This window comes from Chionomys nivalis, chromosome 10 (genome assembly GCF_950005125.1).
Source record: "Chionomys nivalis chromosome 10, mChiNiv1.1, whole genome shotgun sequence".
NCBI classification, from domain to species: Eukaryota; Metazoa; Chordata; class Mammalia; order Rodentia; family Cricetidae; genus Chionomys; species Chionomys nivalis.
Window position 1 is genome coordinate 53911076 of NC_080095.1, and position 16930 is coordinate 53928005.

General features: G+C 48.1%; 1 protein-coding gene across 4 annotated transcripts in view; it reads left to right on the forward strand.

The window, feature by feature from the left end:
- Positions 1–2944: 2944 nt before the first annotated feature.
- Positions 2945–16930, forward strand: part of Nin (ninein) — a 93869-nt gene continuing 79883 nt past the window's right edge. For all 4 annotated transcript variants that reach the window (XM_057782129.1, XM_057782130.1, XM_057782132.1 and 1 more), the window contains exons 1-2: positions 2945–2991; positions 11445–11648. In XM_057782129.1, the coding sequence (XP_057638112.1) occupies positions 11466–11648 (183 nt within the window). In that variant the 5' untranslated portion in view covers positions 2945–2991; positions 11445–11465. The remainder of the gene's footprint in view (positions 2992–11444; positions 11649–16930) is intronic.

A 16930-nucleotide genomic window follows, 5' to 3' on the forward strand; every position in this document is an offset into this window, starting at 1 on the left:
TTACATTTTTTTTTTCTTATAAGTAGAATGAAAACTATTTCTGCCAAGCGATAGACTGGTTCTTTTTTTTTTTTTTTTTTTTTTGGTTTTTCGAGACAGGGTTTCTCTGTGGCTTTGGAGCCTGTCCTGGAACTAGCTCTTGTAGACCAGGCTGGTCTCGAACTCACAGAGATTCACCTGCCTCTGCCTCCCAAGTGCTGGGATTAAAGGCGTGCGCCACCACCGCCCGGCAATAGGCTGGTTCTAAGTGAAGCTTTTGGTTTTTTCTAAGACTAATCACCCGCCCTGGGCAACCTAACCTCCAGGCACAGGATCTTAAAGAATCTGCTTCACGCGTGCTCTCAAGAACCCTGTAAGGCCGGGCGGTGGTGGCGCACGCCTTTAATCCCAGCACTTGGGAGGCAGAGGCAGGCGGATCTCTGTGAGTTCGAGACCAGCCTGGTCTACAAGAGCTAGTTCCAGGACAGGCTCCAAAGCCACAGAGAAACCCTGTCTCGAAAAACCAAAAAAAAAAAAAAAAAAAAAAAAAAAAAGAAAGAAAAGAAAAGAGGCAGGCGGATCTCTGTGAGTTCGAGACCAGCCTGGTCTACAAGAGCTAGTTCCAGGACAGGCTCCAAAGCCATAGAGAAACCCTGTCTCGAAAAACAAAAACAAACAAAAAAAAAAATAAAAAATAAAAAAAAAAAAAGAACCCTGTACCACCCAGTAGCAACTGCCTGGCTCCATGCTGTTCCCTCCTCTGTGGCAAGGCTGGAGGCAATCCCAGCACTAACTCCACCCTAGCGCATCCTTTCAAAAAACCGGTCTTGTGTTTTTTTAGTTACACCATTCCTAGCAATCTGTGCTTCCTCCACAAGGAGCGAACACCGCCTCCGAGATCGCCTGCCCCAAGGATCCCTGCTTTGATCTAAGGCACTATCTCCTTCTCAAGGATTCTGGTGGTGAAATAAGGAGAGATAACAACGAGCACGACGGATCTGCCCTGGCAGAGGCTGGTCGAAACAAGGAAGCTGCCTCTTCATCTTTCCCCGCTGAGGCTGCTGGTTGTTTGAGTGTTCAGTGAGCTGATTCATTCTCTTGTTCATGACGTCTCTGTAAGTATCTGGGTAGTGGGTTGATGAGTTGTGTTGACCAAGTGAATAGCTGTGTTTGTAAGTTTCTGTATGCTAAAAGGGATGGGAACGAGGAGTTCCCCTTTCCTATTCCCCAGATGCACTGTAGCAGAGATTTGGATTTTTCAGATAACTGGCGTTGTTATATGTGTTTCCTAAGTTTTGAGACAACTGTGGATTCATGTAAGAAATCATGGAGAGTCTCTAAACGCTTCATTCAATTTTCTTAACTCTGTAGAACTGTAGCACAATATAAGCAGAAAATAAGGAACTAGGCCATGCTCGGCCCCGGGGCCCACTAAAATCTCACCGGTTTCCCGGTTCTGGGTTGTGAGCATTTAAGTTCTAGGCAGTTCTGCGGCAGATGCACTGTTCTGAATCCTAAGTCTGTGAAGGGCTTTCCTTGTGAAGCTCTGGTTTCCAGCACTTCCAGCTTCCTGCTTTGAAAAAAAAACGCTAAGGCATCTGTCTGCCTCCTTCGGGGCTTCCAGCCTCCTGGCTTTTAAAATGCTGTGTGTCTGTCTCCTCAGGGTGCTTGTCATGAGGAACAGGTCACATCTGTTTCCAGAAGCCTGAACTTGCCAGTTTCCTTTCTGTCCCCTAGAATTTGTCCGACGTTCTTGTGGAAATAACTTGAGAGTGTAATAATTTGGGCAGATCCTTTCTTCCACAAGGGCCACTCTTGGATCCCAGGAAAGGTATTGCCTCCAGCCTATAGCTCCCTCCACCTCTAGCCTGGATTTGCTACCCTGTGACAAAGGATTGACTGCACCCTCAGAGGTTAGACAAGGGACAGGGCACCTATGAGGATGAGGTGGGCAGCTACTGATGTATCTAGAAGTGGTAAGAGGTCCAGAGGGCTCAGCACTCTACAGTGTTCTTTGCTCTTTGAGGCCCTTTCCCGTGACCTTCAAAAGACTCTTGGGGCTGAGAATTCCAGGGTCACCTATAGGTTACAGAGGCACCTGAACTTCCACTTTAGGTCAGGCTGGGGTCTTCACTCTCCAGAGACATTGTGGGCCCTGCGCCAAGCCACCAGGTGCTAGCGGATGCCTTTGAGAGGAAAATGAGGCGACGGGCAAGAGACCGCGTGGTGGCAGTGCCAGCTGGTGCACCGAGGTGACCTCGGGACGCCGAACCCACACGCAAAGCCAGGGCGTTCCCAAGTTCAAATCTCCTAGGCGGGGGCTCGCTCCCGCCGGCTCACAACCGCCACCCGCTCCTCCCTCGGCCGGAGCAGGAGGAGGAGCCGCGCCCTGGCCGGCGTCCCCTTGACTCCTCCCTGCGCGGCCCGGCTCTTCCTCCCCCGCGGCCCGATCTCCCGGTGGCGGCAGCTGAGCAGGGAGCGAGCGCGCTGGGCGCGGCCGATCCGTGCCGCCCGGCGGAGCTCAAGAGCCCCGGGGTCATGGTCTGTGCTGTGACGCGGGGTGCCTGAGCCCCGGGACGCGGTGAGTGACAAGCTGGGGACCCCCGGGAGTCTAGCGACCTGGGAGATCGCGAGGCCTTGGCAGCCCACGCGCCGTCTGCTGGGGACCCCGAGCGTCCCGCGCCGCGCTGACCCGCAGATCCCGGGATCTAGCACGCGGTGGCGGTCCGGGAGGGGCGCTGTCGCCGGAGGGTGGCGGCGGGGGCGGGGGAGGGGCCGCGGCGCCGGCGGGGGCGGGGGGATGCGCCGGCGAGCTTTTGTGAGCGCTGGCCCCTTACTTATGGAAATGACGCCCGCGCGGGTCCCCAGTCGCGTCCTCTGGAAGGACGCGTGCCCGGATCGGCGGCGCGGGCTGCTCGGTGTCGCGGCGCTAGCGGGGCCCTAACAAAGCGCCCTTTCCTTGCAGAGCTCCGGAGGCAGCTGGCGCGGGCGCTCCCCAGAGGCCGACGGAAGGTAGGCGAGGCCGGCGGGGCCGGACCACCGGTCTGGGCGTGTGAGCTCCGCGACCGTGGGTGGGCAGGTGAAGCGGGGACGCCGCGCGGGTTGCTAGGGACCTGGACTGGCCCGCCCTCCCGCCACACCTCCGCCTCTCAGACCTGAGGAGTCCCGAGCTGAAAGCTGTTACTGTGCCTCGCTCCAGCATCCGGCAGGACCGGGAGCAAGCAGAAAGGGTTCTTGTTTTGTGGGTCGAGGCCACCCAGGCAGCCCCGAGATCCAGAAGCCTGCGTGGGGAGCCCCTGGGTGTCGGCCTGCGCCTCCCGGGAACCAGGGCTGTTTGGAGTCCTAAAAGTGGAGATTTTAGAAGGTGCGTGGGATCCGTGCAGGTAGAGACTTTTGGGTGCAGCTAGCCGGAAAGGGGGACAATACATTTTGACACTTGTTCTTGAAAACTCGATCGCCAGAGCAGAGGAGTGTGGAATGAAGTGAGGAGTGGGTGTAGGTGCGGAAGAAGTATCCGAGGCTCGGGTCGGCACTGCAGTACCACCCCCACTTCCTCCGAAAAAGATAACTGTTGGAAAGCATCCTCCGCTAAAAGCTCTCTGTGAAACAGAGAGACTGGAAGGGGTGATGTTCCCAGCCTCAGCCCCGACAGACCCGAAGGTGCAAATGAAAGGGGGCTCGTGCTGGAGTAGTGCCCTACCAGAGATCGTGTTTCCATACAACTATTATGAGACGGCCTCGACGTCCCTTACCGGGAACCCCTCTCCAGTCGTTGAGGAAGTCTTGAGAAGGCTTTCCGTGAAGCTCAACCAGTACCAGCTGTGCGGTTGTCTACGTGACGGGCACGGTAGCTTTTAGGGCGCTCCTCTCAACCTCACCTTAGCACCCGAGCTAAGCTCCTGAGACCACGAACTATCTCTCAGTCGGCTTCTCTCAGATATATCATGTTGGCATAAATCTATCTGTTCGCATGCTTTCTGAGGCCTAACAAACTACAAGGAAATATTTGGGGGGTATCGGGGTGCCTCATTCTAATGCCTTCTCCAGTGGTAGCATAGGCTGTTGGAAGCTGGCCTGGAATATTAGTATGTCTTGCTGTGGAACTGAAAGTAGCTGTGAAATACCCAGACTGTTTGCTGGTGACATTACAGGCAGGCTGAGAGAGGAGTTTGTGTGGTCTCTTCGTCTGCGGTTGGTGTTCATAGGGAGGTGATGAGAACCTCTGGGGAGAGGAGCTATTGGCAGCCTGTTTATTTTCTCAGCTCTCTGGTGCTTTAGAGAGAGGCCTTCCTAACTGCAGCATTGAGAAAGCAAATGAATTGCCCTAAGCAAAGGCCAACACAGATACGGGGGCAAAGAAGAGGAGTCACCCTGTATGTGGTCCTCTCGTTGAAATGTCACAGTCATTTTAATAGGTGCTTGCTCAGAATGTCACAAGTTCTTTTTTCATTTTAGATATGTAACAGTCCTTCACATCAAAAGATGTCAACTCACAGGACAAGAACAGGGCTCCACTGAATTCTGAACAGCCAATCTTAATTTAATAGGCAGTGTTCTTATCATGAGTCAAATGTTGTTCATATAAATTGTTTTAAATGTCACTGTAAATGACTTTCTAAACTAACGTTTCACTGGTTTTGAAACTTCCATTTTATGTTGATAATGAAAATACATTTTCTGAGTCTTCCACTGCTAGAGGCTTGGCAGGTGTCACCAGAGCCGGACAGAAGGCTTACTTTTATAGATGCCATCTCATTTGTAAGCCATAAATAATGCAGTTTGAATTCTGGCTATTGATCTTGCATCTGTTGGCCAGAGGCTTGTGGGGTGGCTCACTGAACCTTGCAAAAAAGATGTACTTATCCAATTATTTTTACAAAGAAGATAATTAAAAACATTATGGATTTATGCAAACGAGAAACTTCATCAGCAATTAGCTTGCTTCTTTACCGCAGTTTGTGTAAGCAATTAGACTTTCACTCTGCATGGAAAGGGCAAGAAGCATCTATATATTAATACCCCAGCCCAGCTGGTGAAATACCATGTGTAGGTGCAAGGACAGCCCTTCTCCACACATGCCCTAGGGAGTTCATAGCTTCAGCCATCCTAAATGAACTTATGCGAATACAGCCCAAGAAATGAAAGCTGCGCTGGGTGGTGGTGGTGTGCGCCTTTAATCCCAGCACTTGGGAGGCAGAGGCAAGCAGATCTCTGTGAGTCTGAGGCCAGCCTGGTCTATAAGAGCTAGTTCCAGGACAGGCTCTAAAGGTACAGAGAAATACTATGTCCAAAAACAAAACGAAAGAAAGGAAGGAAGAGAGAGAGAGAGAGAGAGAGAGAGAGAGAGAGAGAGAGAGAGAGAGAGAGAAATCTGTTTCAGGCTTTCATTTTTAGAAAAGAAAGTAACAAACACAACTTTTTTTTGGCTCCTGTAGTTTGCTGTAGTGGTTGATTGTAGGTTACAGGATCTGTGTTGTGCAAAGCTGTTTCTCCTTAACTGATTAGGTAATCCACCTGCTATTAGCTGTTACAAAAGCCTGGGTTCAGGACAGTAAAATGCTAAAGTGTGTTTAGGCTGAGAATAAATGCTAACAGGGTGCCCTTAGCACAATTGCATGTTAGGATATGGTTAGCAAAGCGAGCTTTCGAGTTCATTTGAATGTGAATTTCCCCTGTTCAGTGGCATGCTGTCATTTCTCTCTACCTCATTGTGTTCCTGGTGATGCTGTACTGCGTGTGGTTTCCAGCTTAAAGGGAGGAGCCTTTGGCAGTTCGCAGCTGAGCAGCAAGCAGTGCTTTGAAGAAGTAATTTAGGTAAAAGTGGGAGCCGCTGCTTACCCTGGAGCTTGTCCCGCACTTGAGTATATTCTCCTTATTATTTCCCTTTACACTAAAATTGGTACAGAATTAAGCCTGGAAAATCTTTTCAGCTGGTAAAAAATGCTTGTGGAAGAGAGGAAAGAAAAAAGGAACACTTTAATTTGCTCATGGGCATTATTGGGGTCTAATAAAGGCGCACATGAAAGGCTTAGCAGGCGGGGTTTGTCTGTGTTCATCACTGCAACCCCGAAGTAACAAAATGAGTGACTTGGTGGTCACTGCCTGGGCTGTGGACTCCCAACAGCTGTGTCTGAACACAGGTCCAAAAGCATCTATTATGATACTCTCGAAAGGAAAGAGGCTGAACCTAGAGGGGCGCGCAGACATTCCGCAGAGCCGTTCAGCTGCTGGGCCATCTGGAAGGGAAATAAAAGGCCTGGGTTAGGGACTCTGGTTTTGTGCTTGTTTATGATTTGGTTTTCACTCTCCAGATTTTGTCCCTTTTTCACTCCTTCCAGCCCAGAATGGACACCCACCTTGGCTGGGCTTCCCTTCTTACAAGCTCCTTGCTATAGCCTGGTATGGGAAAGTTTCTACGTGTACTTCATGCTGACCTTCTGTGAAACACTTCATTACTTCAAACCCACCTCCAACTATTTTTTTTTTTTTGAAGTCCCGGTTGGCACCGTTGTCATCGGCGGGGGTGGGGTGGTGGGGTGCTGAGTAGCGAGTGGCATGTGGCACATATCTGTGATAGCTGTCTCTGCCAGAGTCTGTGGCCTGGCCATGTGGCCCTCGCCTTGTTTAGGGCTCTTTGTGAGTAGGATGCTCCCAATCATTGTCAATGTGGACGGTTATTGGGTAGTGTTTGGATTGCTCACTCTATGCACCCGTCTTTTATTCAACTATCCCTAGTTAGAGAGTCAGCGATTTGCTCACACTGACCCCTTTATTCCTAAGAAGTCATAAAGGCTTCTGGCTGGCTGATTGGGAGGGTCCTCGGTGAAGCTTTACCAAGGTTTATGGCTGTCTTCATTGAACTGGAGCTGTTCTTTGCAACTTCAAGGAGTATTTACTATTCTAAACTTACTTTGTAAGTTTCCTGCTGCTGACATGTGCCTGCTGGGCCTGGAAAGCACTGACTTCCCAGATTAGACACTGAGTATTCATTTCAGGGAAAGGCCCAGAATGATGTGTGAGTCCTGAGCTGTATCCGTTACTGAAGGTCACGGTCATCTTAACATAAGAATGTATTTCTTCTCAGCTTCAAAGCCAGTGCTGCTTCAGAAAAAGAGAGAGTACCTATGGTATCTGTGCATTCCTAGAGATTTATAGGCTGAACTCATTTGATCAGTAGATGGAGATAGGCGGGGATTCCCCCACCTCTGCCCATTCCAGTTTGGAAGAGTGTGGTCTAAGACTGTCCAAGGCTCTCTCAGTTCTGTCCCGCCTGCCGCCACATAAAGGGATGCCATTCAGTTGTCCCTCCGTTGTTGCTTCTGGTGTGCAGGTATCAGATTGGGGGGTAATAATGGTCACGCTCTAAGTCAAAACATGGCCCCTCCTCCACTGTAGAGGCATTTCATTTGTATTTTAGTTAACAAAGCTTGCCTGAGGATCAGAGAGTAAAACAGCCCCACTGGCCAGCCTTACAGACCAGGCAGTGGTGACACACACCTTTAATACCAGTAGCCACACTAGTTTGCCATAGAAACCAGGCGGTGCATGCCTTTAATCCCAGCACTAGAGAGGAATATAAGATGGGAGGAGACAGCTCACAGTCTCATTCTGAGTTTCCTGGAGGCAGGATCACCATTTCGGACTGAGGCTGAGGTAAGAGCCAGTAGCTGGCTATTTTGCTTTTCTGACCTTCAGGTTGAACCCCAATATCTGTCTCTGAGTTTTTATTAATCGTGCTTCAGTCCAATGTAATGCTGTGGCCTCAAACAGGTTGCCTAATTTTGCCAAAACCCTGTTTCTACATTTGAAATGGGGAAGTGATACTTTCTCTGCCCCTGAATTAGGAGGATTAAATTATATGAATCACAAAGTACTTGGCGTAGACCGTGCTCACTGTAAATGCTGGCAACAACTTACTAGTGATGCCTTCTGAGGTCCCATCTTTGCCTCGGCCTTTCTGCAGTTACATGATGTTAAATTTGTCAGTAATCTGCCGTTTTAGACTCAGGGAGCAGAGCATTGTCTGTTACTGTCATCACTTACTAATATAGTGATGTTCCTGTGGGTGACACCGATGGCCCATTCTTAGCCACTGCTCACTGGCGTTCCAAGTTTGGCTGCTCTGAAGACAGACGTCTTTCTGACTGACTTGAGTTACTCTCCTGAGCTCACACTTCCTTTCCAGGCCTCAGGTATTTTCTTGCTTGATTTTCAGTTGCCTCTCCTGGACCGGTTTCTCTGAACCTAGCCACTTCCACTAGCTTGCCCTACTTAGTTCTAGAATAACCCTTCCAGATGGATGTTATTCTCATTGTCTAAACGAGGGGACTTGAGGAGTGTTTCAGCACAGATCCCCCTCCCAAGTTTTGTCTCTTCACCACAAAATGCAGCTGCAGTTTGTGACTCCTTTGGCGTCATCTCCAATGCACCAAATTTTACTTTTGATGACGTCACTGCAGTTTGGTAGTATTTCTTCTTGGTTGTGCTTAACGCTGAAAGTGCCCTTGGAAAGGGGGAGATAGAGATAACATGTGTGGAAGAAGGCAGTGCAGAAACAGTCTGTGCTGATTTTGGCATCTCCCGCAGGGGGAAAGTTTCCTTCCCTGGAATCTCCGTAACATGAGGTCAGCCCATTTACTGAGTCCTTCAGCCAAAAGGATGGATTGTTATTTTGTGGGGGAAGGAAAGACAATGATGAAGTAGAAATCGTGGCCCCTACGCTTGCGTTCTTCTTGGCAAGTGGGGAGGGGAAAAATTCTTGCACGGGAAATTACAGATGAACATTTGGAGGATTGTATCACCAGCAAAAATGCATTTGGTGCCAGATGAGAACTGACAGCTTGTCACCGTGTGTGACGTCTCCTGGATGCTGCAGCTGGAGCACTTGTCCCACTGGGGTGGAGCCCCCCTTCCCCCACATCACCCCACCCCCATGCACACATACCCCTCACCTCCCACCCCACCCTCACATACCCTTCACCTCCCACCCCACCTTCTCGTCCCAACCCACCCCCATTCACCCCTCACCTCCCACCCCTACTCCCATAAACCCCTTACCTCCTACACCCACCCTCGATTTCAGTCGGAAGAATGTTCTCCTAAGCTTTATGCTCGCTGTCTGGGGAACCTGGGAGCTGAAGTTCAGGGATAAGAAAGAAAAGCTGCTTTCAAATGAAGGAAGTTTGATCTAGTGAAAATCCAGTGGCCTCCCGAAATCAGACATGCTTGCTAACCAGGCTCAAAGCAGCAGGTAGGACTGGGCCTTGTCAGCACATGGTGAGTTTCGCTCCCTTCCATTGGCTGAGACAGACAGATCACCTAACCCTTGAAGATGATGTTGAAGAGGGGACTGTTGGGAGGCTTTCACTTTTGAGTTTACAAACAGGCATGCAGAAATCACATGAAAGTCGACTTGGCTGGCTTTTCTGAAGTTGGTCAGATTACAACCCAGAGAACTGAGAATGAGCCTTCAGGCTGTGAAAATCCCAGAGCCCATGGGGGTTCCCAGCAGATCTTAGTTGACAATTAACTGGCCCGCTTTGGTGAATCGCATTAGCCAGAGCGCCTTCCTTTTGTGGCTGGGTTTAACACCTTCCTGTTTCTTTTCTGAAGCTCAGCTGTTTATGTAGCACTCCCAACATATTTTGAAAACATTTACATACTGATTAACCCAACAGACCAACCCTGGGAAGGCAGCCAGAGCCCGCTGCACCTCAAGAGTAAGCTGCTGTTGGGGGAGACCTTCCCAAACCTAGGCGCCAGGACCCACACCCTGCCATGCTGCTTTCGGAAATGGCCCTCTTTAACACTGAGCTAGCTGTGTGGCAGCATCATTCCAGCCCATCTGAGGTCACCTAGCTGCGGAGGTCATGGCTTTGTCCGGCCTTGTCATATTTTGGACAGTTGTCTGTGGGAAGAAAGCGATCAGCCTAGAGCACCGCTGAATTGCTTCGGAAAGCTCCATTGCCTTGGGTCCTAGCTGTGTGCAGCAGCTTAAATTACCCAGTTTCTGTGTTACTGAGAGCCGCCCCTTGAGTTCTGACTCAGGGCTTTGTTGAGTTAAAGGTGCTGCTCACTGTCAGTGCTCTTTGGGGGTTGAACCCAGGGCCTTGTGCATATGCATACATGGTGTACTACGGAGCTGCACCCCCAGGCCCGGGTGGAAGGTGCTGTGTGCTGTAGTAAAGGGGCTGGCTGAAAGCCTGATTGCAAATGGCTGAGGTCACCCTCCCAAGGGGATGTCTTATGTCTGACACCCACTGATTGCATCATGAAGTTTCTTCCAGGTGCACAGGATTTGGACCGGATCCAGCACACTAAAAAATTGATTATTGTATGCGAAGGAAAAGAAACATCTTATCCTCCCCTCCCTCCACCTCTCCCCCCCCACCCCCCCCACCCCCCGGTTTATTAAAACAGGATTTCTCTGTGTAGCCCTGGCTATCCTGGAACTTGTTCTGTGAACTAGGCTGGCCTTGAATCCAACCATCCGCCAGCCCCTGCCTCCCAAGTGCTGGGTTTAAAGACATGCACCACCACATCTGGCCTATGAAACATCTTATGCTTGAAGTAAAATACCTGGAATTGTGTGGTTTTAGTTTTAGCAGAAGATGACTCTGAGTTTTTGATGGCTTCAGGTTTTTACTGCTCCTAGGGATGGTGGAAGCCCAGGAACTAGAGTCTGAGGGCAGGGGGATCAGAGCTATAGGAACAGGGCTGCCAGGAATGAAGCCCAGTTGCTGGAGGTGGTGGAGTTCAGAGATGCTGTTCAATTCTCAGAAACAGCTGGTGGCTCCTCAGGACCTCTCCACGGGAAAGGTTGGAGTGGTGTTTTGCCCTTTCTCTTGGCAACGAAGATTTACCTAGAGCACCCTGGGATTACAGAGAGCCTCGGGGAATACTTCCTGTCATACTGCATGTAATTGTACCAGCAAGGCTAATTGAGTTGCTTTTTGTGTAAAAGGTGTCTGGTCCCCTGTAAATCCGGGTGGCTAAGCCAGTGCCTCTGTTGTCGCTGTGATGTGGGAGTACCTGGGCTGAATGCGGTGGAAATAGTCAGCTGGCTCACCCCTCGGGTGCCAGCATCGGGGCAGGGTGTCTGGAGCTTGCTGACTTGCCTGGCAGCTCTGACCTTGCAGTGGCTTGGTACTGACAATGATCTCACCTGACCTGACTGTCAGGTAGAAGTAGCCTTTCACTTTCTTGAGTCCTCGGGGATGATAGGGGAGAAACCCTCCTGGGTCTGAGTTTGATGGACAGGCCGTGATCTGACAGGAGCTGAGATTCTCCCTGCCTAACTCCTTCTGTTGTAACATTGCAGATTTGCCCCTGGTGCTGATGTGTGTAGGAGTACCATTGGCCAGGAGGGCCCTGCTGCAGTGTCCCGAGTGTCTGGTGGGGCTGGAAGAGATGCGTGTGTCCAGAAGTGACCTGCCCCAACCTGTACTCCTTTCTGTCCCGCACAGGTGAGCGCTGTGGGCTATGGGATGGATGAGGTGGAGCAGGACCAGCATGAGGCCCGACTCAAGGAGCTGTTTGACAGTTTTGACACCCTGGGAACTGGGTCTCTGGGTCAAGAGGAGCTCACTGACCTCTGCCATGTCCTGAGCTTGGAGGATGTGGCCCCGGTGCTTCAACAGACATTACTTCAGGACAACCTCTTGGGCAGGGTAAGACCTGGGGGACAGCAGTTTGTGGGAAGTGGGGCATGTTTTTTTGTCAGGGTGCTGGGGCTGGTGACAAGCCACAGGTGTGTTGCAACTTGTCTCTTGCAGCCTGGCCGTTACCCAGGGACATGCAGTTTGTTCCTGCGATAAGGGCGTGGTGAATTCAGTCTGTGCTGAGCATTATGGGTAGATTTTTTTCTTGTTCTTTGTGGGTCATTTCATTGAATCCACCTTTATCATCGGGACAGAGAAGGGAGGGGCAAGGTTGCCATGGAAAGGAAGAAAAAAGGAGGAAGAAAAGCTGCCCTTCACAGGAAGAGCAGGTCTCTAGCCCGACTTTTAAAAACCTGTTTCTTGTGAGGGCCATTTTGAGGCGGAGATTAAACCTTCCATTCAGGAAGACAGGAAAGTAGACACAGCGCAGGCCAGCATGCGTGTGTGTGAAAGCCAATGTTAACTTCCACATCTGACAACAAATGCTCATATTTTCCCCCAGATCACGTCACAGGCAAGAGAAAGAGGAGAGAGGTTCCCCTTCCTCCCACCCCTTAGCAGCGAGACAGACATTTGGTCTGTCCCAATCTGAGAACGCCTTCAGTTCTCCCAGTCATGATCAGTAGCCTCACTTAGGATGCTCTGGGTAGAGTCTTTCACTGTTGCCTCTGGACCGGGCAAAATGAAAGAGGCGGAACTTCTGAGCTGTGCTGATAATTGTAACACTCTGTTCACGGAATTTGTCCTGTGCTATAACTTGGGGAAGCAGTCATGACCTTGATTCAAGCAGCTGGACTTCCTCTCTTTATTTCCTCTTCACTGTCTTTTAACTGACAAGGCCAATAAGTGACCCAAGGTATAGTAGATCTTGGCTGGGTGTCGTGTGAAGGAGACAGGTGTAGCACTAACCCTGAAATTAATGTTAAAAAAAAAAATGACATTGGGGGCTTGACATCATGGACGTGAGATCAAACAGCTCACATCACACTTAATGAAAAAGAAGTTGAATTCACTGCAGAAAGCTGGGCCACTCTTGGTCACTTGAGAAAGATTAGATGACTATGTATAGTTCCTAGAAAATGTTAAAAAGACTCATTGCAAAGGCAGTAAGAATAGCGGTGTGGAAGATTGAACCATTTACTCCGTGTGTGTTATATCGTGTGCTCCAGGGTTTTGAGTACTGCCTGGGGTTTAGGCGTGGTGGAAAACAGCGTACCATCTCCCAATGTGGTCCTCAGAGGTTTTAGGCTTTTTGGTGATGAAGGAGTTTGTTTCAGAAAGTACACTTGCCTTGCTTTGACTGATGGTCATCTCCCCAAGAACCTTTCTTAGAGGAAGAGGGGATCCCCCGCTGCACCCAGATTCTACTGCAGCAGCTGGCTAACAATTTGCTCTGCAGATGTTAGGCCAAAACCAGGGAACAGTTATCGATTGATTTGTTAATGGCTTGACACCACCAGCCTGCTTTTTACATTTGCTATTTGCCTGAGTAACGCTCACCTAAGTGGTCTAGAGTGTGATATTTACTCAGCGAGCCTGTGATAAAGTTAAATAGATGTCTGCATATTGATTTCATGTGGGAGGTCCCTGATGACTGTCTTGAGAGACAGAGTGGGCACGAATTAATGCACTACTGTTAGATTTGCATTTTTATGAAACTGAATTATTCTCCTGGGGTGATCGTATAAACTTGGCCATATGCTGTGAAGACGTCTCATGGTTTGTAATTTTAAGTTGTATAGCAATACATCTCTTAGAGTTTATTGGAGCCATTCTGTAAATCACCTCCATGATACACTGAGTAGGGATCAGACATTGTTAAGGTGTAAGTGTTAAAGATTCAGCAGACACGACACATGGTAGCTGTGTGTAGTGATGGGACAGAGTGGAATTTCTATACATGTGCGCTATACATCATGATCAGGTCCAGTGATTGGCATGTCCTGTGTTATGAACATTTCTATACACGTGCGCTATACATCATGATCGGGTCCAGTGACTGGCATGTCCTGTGTTAGGAACATTACAAATCCTTGCCATTATCTTTTCTGAAATATTCTGTTACCGTTGTCAACTATAGTTATTCTACTTTTTTGCATTGTTATTTATTCTGTGTGTGTGTGTGAGAGAGAGAGAGAGAGAGCGAGAGAGAGAGAGAAAGAGAGCACAGTGAGGGTCAGTAGACAACTCATGGTAGTAGGTTCTTTCCTTGTACCATTTGGGACCTGGGGATCAAACTCAGATTATTAGGCCTGGGCAGCAAAACTTTTTACAGGTTTTTGTTGTCATTGTTTTTAGTTCATTTGGTTTTTTTGTTTGTTTGTTTTTTTTGAGACAGAATCTCCCTCTGTAGCCCTGGCTGGCCCAGAACTGGTTATATAGATCAGGCTGGCCTCAAACTCACAAAGATCTTCCTGCTTCTGTCTCCCAAATGCTGGGATTAAAGGGTTCGGCCACCATACCTGTCCTAAATTGATTTTTTTTTAAAATGTCAACTGTCTTTCTTATTAGAAGTCTATAGAGAAAGTTACAGACTGGGGATATAACTCAGATGGTAATGTGCTTGCCTGGTATATGTGAGGTCCCAGGGTCAGTCTCTGAGACCACCGCCATCCGAGGGTGAGGGATTATAAGGACTAGAAGCTTGATAATAAATAGAAAAAGTAGCATGATAAATCATAATACTTTCATCAGTTCATTAATTTAGCAAATACATGTTGTGTGTCATGTGACAGTCATTCTCCTTGTCTCATTGTACTGGTGCAACTTATGTTTATTGTAAACTATAGTAGTTCACAAAATTAGTTTTTGGATACATTAGGATTCATTGTCTTCCTAAATGTTGTAGGCAGACTTTTCTGTCTCACCAGCCAATTCCCAAACAACCACACAGAGACTTCTTACTAATTATAGAAGCTTAGCCGATAGCTTATGCTTATTACTACCTAGCTCTTACAGCTTAAATTAACCCATATTTCTTATTTACTTTCTGTCACGTGACTGTACCTTTCAGTACTGCATGTTCATCTCCTTCATCTGTGTCTCTTTCTCTCTCTCTCTCTCTCCTTCTCAGACTCCACCCTTCTTCCTAGTGTCCTGCTAGTCTGGTTCTCCCACCACATCTCTTCCTGCCCAGCTATTGGCTAGTCAGCACTTTATTAACCAATAAGACTAATACATATTTACAGTGTGCAAAGATTGTTCCACAGCAAGATGCTTTAATTTACCTTTTAAATACAAATAGACACCTTAAGTGGATATAACTTTTATTATATGTGTGTGCATTCTCATGCATTTACTTATAGAACATTTCCTTTTAGATTAGATTTAGTTGATCTGTCTGTATTTATAACTTAAAGTTTTTATTTCCCTGAGCCTGTTGATTACTGTTCGGATATATGAAAGGCATTACTCGTGGACCCTTGATTTAAGGGAAAGTGTAGCACGAATAATAAAAACCCAGAGACAGAAATTGAGATTCAACTTGAAAACCAGAAAAGCAAAGTGGCCACTAGAGGAGTCTCACAACTACCAAGGCTGGGCGACTGCAAAACTAAGCAGATCAAGCCTCTCTTTCCTCCCATTTTATGTTCCCTCTAGTGCTGGAATTAAAGGTTTGAGACTCCCTAGAGCTGGGATTAAAGGTGTGAGCCACCATCACCTGGATTTGTTTCTGTATCTATCTTGTGTAACCCAGGGTCGCCTGGGAGATCCATCTGACTCTGTCTCCCAGATCCTGGGATTGAAGGTGTGTGCCACCACAGCCTGACCTCTAGTGACTGTAGCTTTGCCTCTGGTCTTCAGGCAAGATTTATTTATCAAAATACAAATGATATACCACTACAGGAAGGTTCTGGTGTGTGTGTCCAGCCCATGCCATCAGCTAAACACATGTGACTCCCCCAACACTAGGGCCTCCTCAAGACACTGAAGCATTGGTCTCGTTGGGTGATGCATTTGGCAGGTGAGCAGTGAAGGCATAGGGCATCACACAAGGACGGGTGCTGTGTTAACTCTTTGTCGGACCAGGCAAGTAACCTGGTATTAACGTGCTGCTTCCTGTTTCTTGTGTCCTCATTTTTTAAATTAATTTTTATCTGTTTTAAAAGTCAGCATACAAAGCAATGGATTTCATGATGGCACTATCAGAAACACTTTGTTTCTTGTGTCTTTTATTTTAGCGGAGGTGTTTCCCCAAGCCTCTTTTTCTTTTATCAGCACTTAGGACAGAAAGGAGAGAGCACTTGCTTTGGTTTGATAGTTTCAATTTAGTTCAGGTTTGATGGCTGGCTTAGGTTGAGTTTAGATAGATAGCTGAGGCTTAGTTGGCCTGTCTGGAAACCTTCAGACTATAGTCACGTCATACAGTGCATTTCCCTTTCTGTATCCATGGGGACACTTTGAGACAAGACAGTTCCCTGACGTTTTGGAGACTTCCTTCGCTGTGTTCCTTGATACAGATCTAAAACACCCTGTGTTCTTGGCGCACAGGCTTGAATGAAAACAAGCCACCTGGCAGCAAAACTCACCACTGCCTCTCAGAGTCCCAGGGGTATGTGGCCTTTGGAAGTTTTATTATTAAGCCAAGAGGTGGTGGCACACACCTTTCTTTAATCCCAGCACTCAGGAGACAGAGGCAGGTGGATCTTTGAGTTTAAAGCCAGCCTGATCTACACAGAGAGTTCCAGGACAGTCAGGGCGACACAGAGAAACCCTGTCTTGGAAAAAAAAAAAGTATTTATTTATTTATTTATTTATTTATTTATTTATTTATTTATTATGTATACAATATTCTGTCTGTGTGTATGTCTGCAGGCCAGAAGAGGGCACCAGACCTCATTCCAGATGGTTGTGAGCCACCATGTGGTTGCCGGGAATTGAACTCAGGACCTTTGGAAGAGCAGGCAATGCTCTTAACCACTGAGCCATCTCTCCAGCCCCCGAAAAAAAAAGTTTTAATATTAAAATTGTTTCTTGTGCAAACATTATAATTTAGCTCTACTCTCTACCTTCCATTTCAATGCAACGTGCTTGGGGTTCTTTTCAGAATGTCACGATTAAGTTTGAATGGTAGATTTGCTCCTTTTCCCAGGTCATTAAAAAAGCTTCTCCTGGTTTGTCTTGCACATATTTAATTATTTGAAGAGTAAATCTGAAATTGAGAAGGGCTTTGGCCGTGCTTATTTGGACTCGTTCTCAGTGTATGCAATTACACTTGATCGTCAGCTCCTGCCTATTTATAACCCACTGCAATCACACTCCTGTGGATATTGCTGAGCTGAAGCCCTTCA